Genomic DNA, 15,594 nt, shown 5'->3' with positions numbered 1-15,594 from the left:
CTGCATCTCCCTCTGTACAGCTGAATATTCCTATTACTCTAAGGTTATCCTGAGGGTAAGGACAACCCAGAATCCCTCCAACAATATTCTGGCTTCTCTGATTCCACTTCTTCCACTGCCTCCAGCCTCAAATCAAAGCCACGAGCGAGGAGCTCATGGACTTTTTTTGTCTCAAAGATGGAGATTATCCATTTGTCTGCCTCAGCCTCCTCTTCCTCTGATGCTTTCAACCACCAACCCTCCCCTTAACACAACCCCGATCCCACATTACCATGTTGCTTTTCTATCCTAGCCACCATAAGGCTCAGCCTCCTTGAAATTCAACTTCTGAGCCCTTGAAATCTTCCCAACAAAGCCCCTGACCACAAACATCTCTCATGGGCCTCAATGCTTGCTAATGCCATCAATGGCTCCCTTTCCTCAAGCACTGTTCTCTCACCCTTCAATGCTAAGGGTGATCCCCCTCTTCAAAAAGACCACTCTCAACCCCCTCTAACAACCCTCTAAATCTCAAGCCTTCTCTTCCTAAGATCCTCGGACATGTAATCGACAGCCAGCTTTGTCCTCACCTCTCCCACGACTTTCAGTATCCTTTCTAACCCATCCACGCACCGAGACCGCCATGGTCAAAAATCACCAACAAAATCCTTTGTAACCAACAGCCGACAGTTGTTTGATATCCAGGAATCATTTTGTGAAAGCTAGTAGCTCATCAGCAACATGGTGAAATAGGCTGGTTATCAAAAACGGTTAACTTGTTAGCTATAACAAGCAATCCCACCCTAAAAGAGCCTTGCCAATTTACATAATCTGGACAATGACTGTAACCCTTTTCTGTACTAGGTGTAGCCCAGCTGATGCTGTTGCGATATATTTAAACTATGTTTGACCCTTAAACAAAATTAATAATATCTACCCGAGTACGTTGGGTACTTTTTAAATACTTAATCTTACGACAGTATTAATTATGTTTTATCATTGATGTGTTAATAAAGTGATGCTAGTTTGTGTCTGGCTTAATTTTTGATGACTCAGGCAAGAGGAAATGAGCTAATTTACTCACTGACGTGCAGGATTCCAACTGTGATCGGGGCGATTTGTGTAACTTTATTTTTTTAATTTGTTCTCGAGATGTGGGCGATCTGGGAAAGGCCCCCTTTATTGCCTGTCACTAATTAGCCGGAGATGGTGGTGGTGGAACATCCTCCCTGAACTACTCCAGTCCTTGTGGTGATTGTGCTCCCACAGTAGTGTCAGCTCGAGGAATTCCAGGATATCGACCCCCAGCGACGATGAAGGAACGGCGATATATGACCAGGTGACACGGATGGTGTTCCCACGACGTTGCTGCTCTTGTCCTTCTCAGTGGTAGAGGTCACAAGGGAAGGACTGGTAACATTCTTAGATCTGGGTAACGTAAGGCTGTTCAAGCGAGTTGAACTTTAGGCAGCTAATAAAGCTTAGAGGTGGAAGGTAACTCTCTGTGACGAGGAGTTGAAGGGATTTATCTGATACCTTTAGACCAATGCTCCCTCCATGGTTTATGGATTTACCACTTACAAAAGCCAACATCCTGTGTCACTCTATCACCCAGAATGAATAACTTTATCTCTATATGTATTTTTTGGGGGGGTGGGGGGCGGGGGAATTTAACATTTATGACCCCAAACGTGTGCCTGCACTGAAGGAATTGAAAACAGAGCCTCTCCCTCAGGGCGATAGCGAATATGGTCAAACACCGCACAGCAGTTCCCCTACACCATCACTCTCACTACGACTAATGCACGTGCAGAGATGCATGTATAACATCTCTGCTAAGAAACAATGACTCACATCGGATTCCCCGTAATGATAAAAGCAGGAGTAGTAAAGCGTCGTTACTAGTGGCATGTGCAGGATGGAGGCCTTCCTGGGATGTTTCCGGAACACCTCCATTTGGCCAGATGCCTCAATGCGTTTGTCGTTCTCCTGAAAACCCCAAAACAAAAAGGGTCACCACCGATCCCAAAACCGGTTACAGACTTTCTCACTGATACAACCATGGTTACATTTTGGTTTAGTTACCAATAAAATCTGATGTATAAGCTGCTCTCTTTTTGCAGTTTCCTGTTCAGTTAAAGCCACGACATAATTGTACATTTGGAGGGTGTGACAAGAAACATTAAAGCAAGACTCATAGAAATTACAGAATGTAGTATTAGCACACAAATGCTTAGTGGGTTCGTACAAATTTAGCTTGATGGTATTTTAACAGACTCATTAACCAGAACCATGCAGCAGTACAGGTGCTGCAATGGGCCCCTTGGTGCACCCAGAGTTAGGGATGGGAAACGTAAGTCACAGTTGATTGATGTCCAATGATCCCTTTTAGAAAGTGCAGGTGTGTGGACAGGTGAGGACAGGATCAGGCTCGGCCATGGGGAATAGTCTGGAATCACAGATGAAATGTCCACCTGTTGACATCAGAGGGCACCTGCCACCCATAGAACCACCCCCCCCCGCATTTGTCAGTGAGTGAGGAGAGGAGAATAATTCACAGTGCGATTACTGGCTGATCAGAAACAGTGCAGCTCCTCCCAATGTGAGAATCATGCACAACATGAAGGTGGGCACGGAGAGGGGGACCGGTGGTGGGCACGGAGAGGGGGACCGGTGGTGGGCACGGAGAGGGGGACCGGTGGTGGGCACGGAGAGGGGGACCGGTGGTGGGCACGGAGAGGGGGACCGGTGGTGGGCACGGAGAGGGGGACCGGTGGTGGGCACGGAGAGGGGGACCGGTGGTGGGCACGGAGAGGGGGACCAAGGAAACCAAAAAAATAGTAACAAAAATAAATTTAGAAAAAAGTGAAATATTTCGGGACTGCCCTTTACCTCGATAATGATCTGTCTGTCCAGCAGTGTATAGTGATCTTGGACAAATACAGCATCATCGGGAGCAAATGGAAGCCTAAAAAGAGAAAAACACAACAGAGATGCAGTAAATGTGGAATGGTCGTTTCAACACTTCAACAATCACTATCTCCCAGGGGCTTAAAGCAAAGCCGCTCCCCAGTGCAAGACAGATATGACTGGTAGTTTGCAAAGAGCATACTTTTAGCTCAGCTGCTTTTACAATGACATGTACTAGGGAGTATTCCAAAAGAAAAAAGACTTGCATTTAGAGAGTGCCCCATCATCTCTTGCAGAAATGTTCTTAAAATGATTCACACACACATTCCTTTCAAGTTCAGGGACCTGCTGCAATGGTCAGCACGCAAAACATTCAGCATCACGGTATGCAGCTGGGTTCACCTCTTACTGCACCGTGACACCGGGCGTTCGTGTGTCAATGTGTGTGGTGTGATTGCTGGAGTGAACTCACCTTCTACTGCACCATGACACTGTGTGTTACTGTGTCAATGTATGTGGGGTCATCGGTGGATTGAAGTCACCTTTTGCTGCACTGTTTGTTAATGTGCTTCATGACCCCACTACTTCAGGATGTGGAGATGCCGGTGATGGACTGGGGTTGACAAATGTAAGGAATCTTACAACACCAGGTTATAGTCCAACTGTTTTATTTGAAAATCACAAGCTTTCGGAGGCTTTCTCCTTCGTCAGGTGAGTGTGGGATTCCACACTCACCTGACGAAGGAGAAAGCCTCCAAAAGCTTGTGATTTTCAAATAAAACAGTTGGACTATAACCTGGTGTTGTAAGATCCACTACTTCAGCAACAGGTAAAAAAAAAATTAAGCTTGGGTTTTTGGGCTAAGTTGCTCGCTGGATTTGCCAGCCCACGTAATGCAATCCTGAGCAAGAAAGAATGAATATTCAGTCCATCTGGTCCACCTGACTGTACATTCTGAGCTGGCAGCAACCGGTGTGTGGCGTGTACCCAACATAATGCATCAGAAAACAGGGCAGGGAGGAATCAGAAAAGAAAACATTCTCCGGACGGACAGAGGATGGCCCCAGGTTTGATTCCTGGTAGGTGCTGAATTAGCTGATCTCAGCCAGGCAGCGGTACGGGGGGGGGGCTACAATTGGTCACAGTGCACCAGGGCTAGGGAAGAGCGAAAACAAAAAGAGCACGGCCAGGGTTCCCGCAGCACACAGCGGACCCCGCTGGAAAGTGAGCGCATGTGAAGGTGGAGTGAGGACAGGATTGGGATTGGGATCGGTCACAGCGTGCTCGACGTAGCCCGGCGACATTCACTGCCTCAACTCACACAAGGAATAGGCACTTGGGGGAGGCAGTGGGCGACAAAGTGCCCACAGAGCTGCTCCCGACACAGGGTCGACATCTGCAGGGAAAGGAGGAGAGAAAGTTAAAAAAAAGTGGAAGATAAAAACACCCGAGTAAGAATTGTTTAGCAACTACCAGCGGAGATAAGCTTCGCTTCCACTCAGCTGCTTATTTACATCTCATCGGGACACTTACCCAATGCAGTTTTTTAAATATTCTGTTTTTTTCACTTGGCTTTTGATATTCAGATGTTCCTTGTAATGCAAGAGCTGCAAAAAGAAACGAAACAATTCTAAACAAATCGTGCTGAGGTACAACGGCATTTATTGAATCTTTCGACGGCTCTTGTGACTTTGCTTTAGACGATACGAGAAATACGTTTGGCACCAATTTAGTAACCGGATGCTCACAAACCAACCTCCCCGCCCCACCACGAGAACACTGCAAACCATGGAATTCTGGAATAAAAACAGGGGGAATTCTGGAAAACACGACAGGTCCATCCGCACAAAAAAAAAAAAGAGGGGAGAAAAATCAAGTTAATGTTTTGGGTGTGAAGGTTCCGTCAGTTCTGACGAAGGATCCAAATCTGAAACATTAACCCAACTTTTCTCCCCTCAGATGCTGATGGACCTGTTGTGTATTCCCAGGATTCTCTGCTTTTACCTCATACGTCAAAGCTTTCGCAGACTTCCCTCCCTCCCTCCCTCCCCCCCCGCCCACCCCCGCCCCCGCATTGTTGCCGGGTCCAGGGGCGTTCTGAAAGGTCATTTAGTCATTCCTTGGGGTGCAAGGGCTGAAAGAAAATAATGGGCCAGCAGCGTTTGTTGGGGCGCCAAAACTAAAAGGATTGCTGGGAAACACTCAATTATACCCAGGCCAGATGTAGCTCGGTGTTTAATACAGAGCAAAAAAATTCCCTTATTATCGCAACTCTGGGCATGGGATTCAAATCCAGCCCAGAGCTGAGGAGTCGACTGTTTCCTCTACATCAGGTTTGCTGGTGTGCTGTTCCACAGTAAAACATAGCTATCCATAATTGAACAATAAATGGGGGAACCTCACTCAGAAAGACTGTGCAGGAAATGACAATGTCACACCCGGTGCAGCAGCAGCAGCAACAACTTGCATTTATTATAGCACCTTCAAACCTAGTGAAGCGTCCCAAGGAAGGGGGATACTCACCCAAGGTCAGAGGTCACAGCACATTGGGAAAGAGCAGGGGGAGTGGGACTAATTGGATAGCTCTCTCAAAGAGCCGGCACAGGCACGATGGGCCGACTGGCCTCCGTCTGTGCTGTGCGATTCTACGATTGTTGAGAAAATTTATACATTTCATCCGTGCTACACTGAAGTTGGGAGTGTCTGAAGCGGAAGTGTTGGGGGAAATCTATGCTATATTTTATGGGGTCTTTTTTCCATTCACTCTCGGGATGTGGGCGTCGCTGGCAAGGCCGGCATTTATTGCCCGTCCCTCGCTGCCCTGAGAAAGTGGTGGTGGTGGTGGGCCTTCTTCTTGAACCGCTGCAGCGATTTGACACAACTGAGTGGTTTGCTAGGCCACCTTCATAAGACAGTTAAGAGTCAACCATGTCGCTGAGGGACTGGAGTCACATACAGGCCAGACCGGGTAAGGACGGTAGGTTTCCTGCCCTACAGGACATTAGTGAACCAGTTGGGTTTTTACGACAATCCGACAGCTTCATGGTCACTTTTACTGATGCTAGCTTTTTATTTCCAGATTTTTAAAACTGGATTATTAGTCCTGGCCTCTGGATTATTAGTCCAGTAACATAACCACTGTACCACCGTACCCCTAACAGTTACTGGACCCGATCTGGGAGTGCTTGATTGGGTGGATCAGACGGAGCTCTATTCCGCAGAATACTTACTGCAGCCTCTTCTATTCTCCCCAGAGCCCTGCATTGAAAGAAATATAAAATGTCACCTTGTATACCCATTTATCTTGATTTAACTTTTGTTTCCTTTGCCCATTTCTGAAGATACCACTCTTACTGGGTTTAACCTCCACAGATGCTAGCTGCCTAACCCTAATTCCACTCCCCCCACCCCGCCGCCTCCCCACCTACCCCCAGTGGTTACTGGATAGTGATCAGGAGTGGGAATCCAGGCCAATCCCACGCTCCCTTTACCATCACTGAGGCCCAGTGATTTCTTTATATCTGGCATTCCCTTCCCCATTTCGTTGCTCCTCCATCACCCACAGAGTCTGAGGGGTGGGGGGTCGGAAATGTGGGGTTTGCCTAATCTCCAGCCCCTTTGACTATTAACCTGCTGTTCTCGATACCAGCCCTTTCTCCGAAAGCCCCTCTCCTCTCTTTGGACTGCTTAGTGTCAATCTGCTGTTCAATTGTGTTGTGCCTTTATGTTCTATTCTTTTTTTGTTCACGTTATAAAATGTAAAAATAAACAGTAACAAAAGATACAATGACACAATATAAAAACGGCTGTCTTACTTGAGCATCTCCATCAGCAGTTTCTGTTCTCCTGTCTCTTTCAGATAGTAGACAAAATGTTGTAGGGCGACCTGTCTGTACTCCAGCTCTCGAAACAGCACTTCTATAATATACATAAGAACGTAAGAACGTAAGAAATAGGAGCAGGTGTAGGCCATCCGGCCCCTCAAACCTGCTCTACCAATCAACAAGATCATGGCTGATCTTCTACCTCAACACCATTTTCCTGCAACATCCCCATATCCCTTGATGTCTTTAATATCTAGAAATCTATTGGTCTCTGTTTTGAATGTACTCAATGACTGAACCTCCACAGCCCTCTGGGGTAGAGAATTCCAAAGATTCACCACCCTCTGAGTGAAGAAATTTCTCCTCATCTCAGTCCTAAATGGCCTACCCTTTATTCTGAGACTGTGACCCCTGGTTCTAGATTCCCCAGCCAGGGGAAACATCCTCCTTACATCTACCCTGTCGAGCCCTGTAAGAATTTTGTATGTTTCAATGAGATCACCTCTCATTCTTCTAAACTCTAGAAAGTACAGGCCTAATCTACTCAATCTCTCCTCATATGACAATCCCGCCATCCTGGGAATCAGTCTGGTGAACCTTCGTTGCACTCCCTCTATGACAAGTGTATCGTTTCTTAGGTAAGGAGACCAAAATTGTACACAATACTCCAGGTGCAGTCTCACCAAGGCCCTATATAATTGGATAAGACATCTTTACTCCTGTACTCAAATCTTATACATACATATTTATAGATAAGCAAGGCAAATGTCCAACATGAAAAACCACATTCGTAAGTCAAATTGCTCTGTTGAGGGATTTCCCAATAATTTAAAAAGATATTCTTAACATCGGGGGCTTTAAAAGTAAATTCGGGAAGTTTAGCTGTATACATTAGTCAATCTCCATTGTATTACATGTAGAACCGTAGAATTTTAGAGCACAGAAGTAGGCCATTTGGCCCATTGCACCTGTGCTGACTCTCTGAAAGAGCTATCCACTTAGTCCCATCCCCATTCCCCTGCCCTTTCCCCAAATCTTTATTCAATTTTTCCTTTTATAGAATCATAACAGCACAGAAGGAGGCCATTCAGCCCATCGAGCCTGTGCCAGCTCTTTGCAAGAGCAATCCAGTTAGTCCCATTCCCCCGCTCTTTCCTCGTAGCCCTGCAAATGTTTTCTCTTCAAATATTTAGCCAATTCCTTTTTGAAAGCCATGATTGAATCTGCATCCACCACCCTTCCAGGCAGCACATTCCAGATCATAACTACTCGCTGCATAAAAACGTTTTTCCTCATGTCGCCTTTGGTTCTTTTGCCAATCACCTTAAATCTGTGTCCTCTGGTTCTCGACTCTTCTGCCAATGGGAACAGTTTCTCTTTCTTTATTTTATCTAAACCCATCATGATTTTGAACACTTCTATCAAATCTCCTCTCAACCTTCTCTGCTGTAAGGAGAACAACCCCAGCTTCTCCAGTCTATCCACGCAACTGAAGTCCCTCATCCCTGGAATCATTCTAGTAAATCTTTTCTGCACCCTCTCTAAGGCCGTCACATCCTTCCTAAAGTGCGGTGCCCAGAATTGGACACAATAATCCAGTTGCGGACGAACCAGTGTTTTATAAAGGTTCAACAGACCTTCCTTGCTTTTGTACTCTATGCCTCTATTTATAAAGCCCAGGATCCCATATGCTTTTTTAACCGCTTTTTCAACCTGTCCTGCCAGCTTCAAAGATTTGTGCACATATACCCACAGGTCTCTCTACTCCTGCACCCCCTTTAGAATTGTACCATTTAGTTTATATTGCCTCTCCTCATTCTTCCTGCCAAAATGTATCACTTCGCACTTCTCTGCATTAAATTTCATCTGCCATGTGTCTGCCCATTCCACCAGCCTGTCTATATCCTCTTGAAGTCTATTATTATCCTCCTCAATGTTTACTATACTTACAATTTTTTTTTGTCATCTGCAAATTTTGGAAATTGTGCCCTGTACATCCAAGTCCAAGTCATTAACATATATCAAAAAAAGCAGTGGTCCTAGTACCGACCCCTGGGGGACACCACTGTTCACCTGCCTCCAAGTCCGTTCACCACTACTCTCTGTTTCCTGTCACTTAGCCAATTTCGTATCCATGCTGCCACTGCCCCTTTTATTCCACGGCCTTCAATTTTGCTGACAAGCCTATGATGTACTTTATCAAGCATCTTTTGAAAGTCCATATACACCACATCAACCACATTGCCCTCATCAACCCTCTCTGTTATCTCATCAAAAAACTCAATCAAGTTAGTTAAACACAATTTGCCTTTAACAAATCCGTGCTGGCTTTCCATGATTAATCCACACTTGTCCAAGTGACTATTAATTTTGTCCCGGATCATCGTTTCTAAAAGCTTCCCCACCACCGAGGTTAAACTGACCGGCCTATAGTTGCTGGGTTTATCCTTACACCCTTTTTTGAACAAGGGTGTAACATTTGCAATTCTCCAGTCCTCCGGCACCACCCCCCGTATCTAAGAAGGATTGGAAGATTGTGGCCAGCACCTCTGCAATTTCCACCCTTACTTCCCTCAGCAATCTAGGATGCATCCCATCCGGACCTGGTGACTTATTTACTTTAAGCATAGCCAGCCTTTCTAGTACCTCTTTATCAATTTTCACCCCATGCAGTATCGCAACTACCTCCCCTTTTACTGTGACTTTGGCAGCATCTTCTTCCTTGGTAAATATAGATGCAAAGTACTCATTTAGTACCTCTGCCTCCATGTGTAGATCTCCATTTTGGTCCCTAATCGGCCCCACCCCTCCTCTTACTACCCGTTTACTATTTATATGCCTGTAAAAAACATTTGGATTCTATTTTATGTTCGCCGCCAGTCTATTCTCATACTCCCTCTTTGCCTCTCTTATTTCCTTTTTCACTTCCCCTCTGTACTTTCTATATTCATTTCCCAGAACCAGATTCAGCAATGCCTCCTTCCTTGTTGGGCCGGAAACGTACTGGTCAAGAAAGTTCTCCTGAACACACTTCAAAAATTCCTCCCCTTCTTTGCCCTTTACACTATTACTGTCCCAGTCTATATTAGGATAGTTGAAGTCCCCCATTATCACTACTCTATAGTTCTTGCACCTCTCTGTAATTTCCCTGCGAATTTGCTCCTCTATATCCTTCCCACTAGTTGGTGGCCTATAGAATACACCCAGTAGTGTAATGGCACCTCTATTGTTTCTTAACTCTAACCAAATAGATTCTGTCCTTGACCCCTCAAGGACATCCTCTCTCTCCAACACTGCAATATTCTCCTTAATCAACACTGTCTTCCTCTTTTTCCTTCCCCATCTTTCTGAACACCTTGTATCCGGGCATATTTAGTAACCAATCCTGCCCTTTTTTAAGCCAGATCTCTTATCGCCGCGATATCGTATTCCCATGTGGCTATTTGCGCCTGCAGCTCACCAACCTTGTTTACCACACTTTGTGCGTTCATATAAACTATCTTCAACCTTCTCATATTGTCTCTTAGTCTGATTCCACCTAATACTGTATTTTTTCTTACTCTAGTGCTATCTGTATCTCCCAATCCTTTGTGCCCCTTGTTTCTATTTTCCAATGCTACATTCTGGTGCCCATCCCCCTGCCAAATTAGTTTAAACTCCACCCCCCAGCCCCCCACAGCACCAGTGAACCTCCCCACAATTACATTGGTCCCAGCTCTGTTGAGGTGCAACGCATGTGTCTTGAACAGGTCCCTCCTGCCCCAGAACTGGTCCCAATGCCCCAAGAATCTGAAGCCCTCCCTCCTGCACCATGTCTCTCGCCACACATTAACCTGCCTTTATCTTCCTATTTCTGTACGCACTAGCGGGTGGCACTGGGAGTAACCCAGAGACTACTACCTTTGAGGTCCTGCTTTTTAACTTCCTCCCTAGCTCCTGAAACTCCAGCGACTGAGCCAGACATGGACATGAAACTCCAGCCGACTTTCCAATATTTATCCACTTCCCTTTTAAAATCTATTGTGGATTCTGCTTCCACCACTGTTTCTGGTAGTGTGTTTCCATGTCGGAGGAAGAAGTATGTCTTTTAGCTGTGTCTGTTGCAACAGGCTGAGAGAGGCTACATTGAGGTTTACAGCAAAGAAAGAGGCCAATCGGCCCATCGTGTCTGTACAAACTTTTTGCAAGAGCAGTCCAAAAACTAATCTCACTGACCTGTGTTTATCCCATAGTATCTTTCTCTACTTCAAATATTTATCCAATTTTCTCTTAAAAAGATGCAAGGGTCTCTGGTCAGTCGCTGTCTGTGACAAAGGATTTCATGCTTTAATAACTCCCTGCATAAAGAAATTTCCCATGGCTTCTCTCCTCAATCTCAGTGATAGTCATAAATTGATGACGACCTCATCACTGCTTTCCCAACCAGAGGGAATAATCTTTCCTTATTTGCTCCATCAAAACCCGTCTTAATTTTAATGACCTGTGATTAATTCTACTCAGCCTCCTCTGCTCCAATGGAAATATTTCCAATGGAAATAGTTCTCAGTATCTCAAGTCTCTCCTCATAACTATAGTTTCCCATCACTGGTGAATCTACGCTGTACGTTCTCTGTGGCCATAATGTCCTTCTTATAATGGGGCACCCAAAAACTGCACTGACTGTGGCCTAAGCAATGTTTCGTAGAAATTTGCAATGGCTTCTTTATTCATGTCTGGATTGAGAATTGACAGCACCATCTCTGAGCAAAGCAAGAACAGCAGTCTTGTAATATTAGTTTTTACATATAGCAGTGCCATCCTGTGGGGGGTAGCAAGAATAGCAGACAATTCCATTACTGTTAACTGTAAACAATTTTACAACACCAAGTTATAGTCCAGCAATTTTATTTTAAATTCACAAGCTTTCGGAGGCTTCCTCCTTCCTCAGGTAAAAGGAAGGAGGAAGCCTCCGAAAGCTTGTGAATTTAAAATAAAATTGCTGGACTATAACTTGGTGTTGTAAAATTGTTTACAATTGTCAACCCCAGTCCATCACCGGCATCTCCACATCATTACTGTTAACAGCACTACCCATTGATTTCAATGATGGGGGCACTGTGGCATTACAAACTCAAGTATAGATATGCATTTCTACTTGAAACATCTGATCACATGATTTCAGGTACTGGCTTGGAAAGGGTCACTGATCCTAACACTATGAAAGGACTGAATTTCAGGTTAAAGGTCAGAGATAAGGAAAGGGCGGTGGGAATATTGTCTGTATGACGCATTCACTCAACAACAACAACTTGCATTTATATAGCGCCTTTAACATAGTAAAACATCTCAAGTTAAATGAACAGAATTTGACACCGAGCCACATAAGGAGATATTAGGACAGGTGACCAAAAGCTTGGTCAAAGAGGTAGGTTTTAAGGAGCGTCTTAAAGGAGCAGAGAGAGGTGGAGAGATGGAGAGGTTCAGGGAGGGAATTCCAGAGCTTAGGGCCGAGGTAGCTGAAGGCACGGCCACCAATCGTGGAGTGATTAAAATCGATGATGCGCAAGAAACATAGAAACATAGAAACATAGAAAATAGGAGCAGGAGTAGGCCATTCGGCCCTTCGAGCCTGCTCCACCATTCAATATGATCATGGCTGATCCTCTATCTCAATACCATATTCCCGCTCTCTCCCCATACCCCTTGATGCCTTCTGTGTCTAGAAATCTATCTAGCTCCTTCTTAAATATATTCAGTGACTTGGCCTCCACAGCCTTCTGTGGTAGAGAATTCCACAGGTTCACCACCCTCTGAGTGAAGAAATTTCTCCTCATCTCAGTCCTAAATGTCCTACCCCATATCCTGAGACTGTGATCCCTCGTTCTGGACCCCCCCCCAGCCAGGGGACACATCCTCCCTGCATCCAGTCTGTCTAGCCCTGTCAGAATTTTATATGTTTCAATGTGATTCCCTCTCATTCTTCTAAACTCGAGTGAATACAGGTCAAGTCGACCAGAATTAGTGGAGTGCAGAGATCTCAGAGCATTGTAGGGCTGGAGGAGGTTACAGAGTTAGGGAGGGGCGAGGCCATGGAGGGATTTGTAAACAAGGATGAGAATTTTAAAAATGAGGCATTGCCAGACCGGGAGACAATGTAGGTCAGCGAGCACAAGGGTGATGGGTGAACGGGACTTGGTGCGAGTTAGGATACGGGCAGCAGAGGTTTGGATGAGCTCAAGTTTAATGGAGGATAGAAGATGGGAGGCCACCAGGAGAGCATTGGAATAGTCAAGTCTAGAGGTAACAAAGGCATGGCTGAGGGTTTCAGCAGCAGATGAGCTGAGGCAGGGGCGGAACGGGCGATGTTACAGAGGTAGAAGTTGGCAGTCTTGGTAATGGAGCAGATGTGCTCTTAAATGGGAGAAAGTCCAGCCCATTAAATATTTCCTATCTGTAGCCAGATATCTTCATTACCCGGTGTTAGAATTCGGGAATGCTGTCCTGTGTTTAAGTTGGGCTGTAATTTCAGTGAAGGGGCACACATTGATCTGCTGGCCTTCTTACACAATCACTGTTATAAATGCCTCATTATATGGTAACATTGCCAAAAATATAGAGAGTCACAGGAAACTAACAAGTTCTACACAAGACAAGGGTTACAAACTATTAGGCACTGAAACCAGAACAAACCAATAGAATTGGGGAAGGTGTATTGCGTTCGCACACGGTCCATCATCTCTGGGACCTGGGCTTATATCCTAGACTAATGGATGAGTATCTCTCTCTCTCTCTCTCTCTCTTCCCCCTTCTATTTACCTCCTCCGTCAGAGGCCAATAAAACATTACCTTGGGCAATCTAACCCAATTCCTTGTAGGTACGGGCCAATAGGGTAAACTGTCCAATGGTAAAATGGCAATTGGACTCAGACCACAGGGATGCTAGGTGTGAGAAGTGGAGTAAATTCACCGATACTGCAATGGGAAAGTAGCCATTTATCCCCTCTTTCTCTTTTTCTCTCCAAATTCTCCCCCCTCTCAGTGGCGTTGATTCCTTGCTGGGTTACAATTCCACTGGTGCCCTGCAGTAACTTGCCCAAGTATCCATTCCTTGTGTATGAACCTAGAGAGTGAATGTCAATAGGCTGTTCGACTGTGAAGGGCATCACAGCTCACTTGATTCCTGACAGGGGTCACTGGACAGTGATGAGAAGCAAGAACCCTGGCTGGTTTCCCCCACCCCACCTCAGTAACTCCAGAAGTTTGAAGCCATTTGTAGCTCCCCTGCATCTGCCCCAGACTGAGATCACACTACTCAGTACAGAGCAGGGATCGAATGTGGAACCTTGCTGGTCTGCATAGTCCAGTTACTCAGTACCTTAGACAGCTGAACCACCGGGAAAACAAGGTACCTTACTGAGGCAAAGTAGATGGAGCTTTATATTCTGCATAGATTGTGGTCCCTATTTACTACAAACATATAAATCATATAAGAACAAATTACCTTTGCTTAATGTTCTTTTCAGGAACATCAAAACCTATGAGGAAAAAAATGTAACAAAAGTTTCTGTAAACATAGACTCTAATGTGATAAGCTTCAAACAGCAAATCACTCTCCCCTGTGAAAAGAGTCAGTTCAAGTTTCCTTATAATCCATAAGCAAGTCATTGAGAGTTTAATGTTGGGTGAGAATATAACTATTCTATTTACATGCAAAATATTAAGTTGGGAGTACAACCTAGATAAGGCTTACGATTCATTTCACATTTAACCGATCAGCCTCTACCTGAAACCTCCAACTTGCAAACTGACTTATTCCCATCTGGTTGTACCAGATTTCCTCATTTAAACATTGACACTCAAATGGTCATAGTCAAACTGATGGATCATTGCAATAGGTGCCCCTATATTTATTCCATTTATATTTCCCAACACTTGCTCATGCTTCCTCCAAAGTCCCAAGCATTACAGGCACTAGAAAGTCCCCAACTGACCTGCTCCAGGGATTAAAGATTAATCTCCCGGACACTCCTGCGAACAATCCAGGAGAGAAATTATAGGGACATAATTGTTTTGCTCCGGCCGGACTCACAACAAACAGAATGGCTGCGACGTGCCCAGGATGCAATGCAGCCCTGGCACATGCGCGCTCTAGTAAAACTATGTGCTGGATAGGGCAGTTTCTGCAGCGCAGAGGATTGTGGGTATTGCAGCCCCCATTTTTGACCGATTGCCCTCTGGGGTGACCAATGGCAGGAGCATGGGGGCAGGGCAGTTGGAGGTCATGAAGCCTCTCGGAATAAAGTCCAATCAGTGTTGGCAATCCTACTCCAGGGTCTCCGCCACTGTGCATTGAAGTAGCTCGGGGCAACTTGCCCCTCTGATTTTCCCTCTTCCTCCACCCCCATCCAGGTTATATTCCTGTGTACAGTTCTGGTCACCCTATTATAGAAAGGATATTATTAAACTAGAAAGAGTGCAGAGAAGATTTACTAGGATGCTACCGGGACTTGATGGTTTGACTTACAGGGAGAGGTTGGATAGACTGGGACTTTTTTCCCTGGAGAGTAGGAGGTTAAGGGGTGATCTTATAGAAGTCTATAAAATAATGAGGGGCATAGATAAGGTAGATAGTCAAAATCTTTTCCCAAAGGTAGGGGAGTCTATAACGAGGGGGCATAGATTTAAGGTGAGAGGGGAGAGATACAAAAGGGTCCAGAGGGGCAATTTTTTCACTCAAAGGGTGGTGAGTGTCTGGAACGAGCTGCCAGAGGCAGTAGTAGAGGCGGGTACAATTTTGTCTTTTAAAAAGCATTTGGACAGTTACATGGGTAAGATGGGTATAGAGGGATATAGGCCAAGTGCAGGCAATTAGAACTAGCTTAGTGGTATAAACTGGGCGACA

General features: G+C 45.2%; 1 protein-coding gene across 3 annotated transcripts in view; it reads right to left on the bottom strand.

Annotated features, from left to right (window-relative positions):
• The window catches only part of vipas39 (VPS33B interacting protein, apical-basolateral polarity regulator, spe-39 homolog), a 44,219-nt gene that overhangs the window by 11,305 nt on the left and 17,320 nt on the right, over positions 1-15,594 (bottom strand). For all 3 annotated transcript variants that reach the window (XM_067991060.1, XM_067991062.1, XM_067991061.1), the window contains exons 9-14: positions 14,194-14,227; positions 6,705-6,807; positions 6,120-6,147; positions 4,423-4,496; positions 2,872-2,947; positions 1,834-1,968 (exon numbers count right to left, since the gene is read on the bottom strand). In XM_067991060.1, the coding sequence (XP_067847161.1) occupies positions 1,834-1,968; positions 2,872-2,947; positions 4,423-4,496; positions 6,120-6,147; positions 6,705-6,807; positions 14,194-14,227 (450 nt within the window). The remainder of the gene's footprint in view (positions 1-1,833; positions 1,969-2,871; positions 2,948-4,422; positions 4,497-6,119; positions 6,148-6,704; positions 6,808-14,193; positions 14,228-15,594) is intronic.

Source organism: Heptranchias perlo, chromosome 10 (assembly GCF_035084215.1).
Source record: "Heptranchias perlo isolate sHepPer1 chromosome 10, sHepPer1.hap1, whole genome shotgun sequence".
Taxonomy (NCBI): Eukaryota; Metazoa; Chordata; class Chondrichthyes; order Hexanchiformes; family Hexanchidae; genus Heptranchias; species Heptranchias perlo.
The sequence above is the reverse complement of the archived record's forward strand: the minus strand, read 5'-3'. Positions and strand labels throughout refer to the sequence as shown.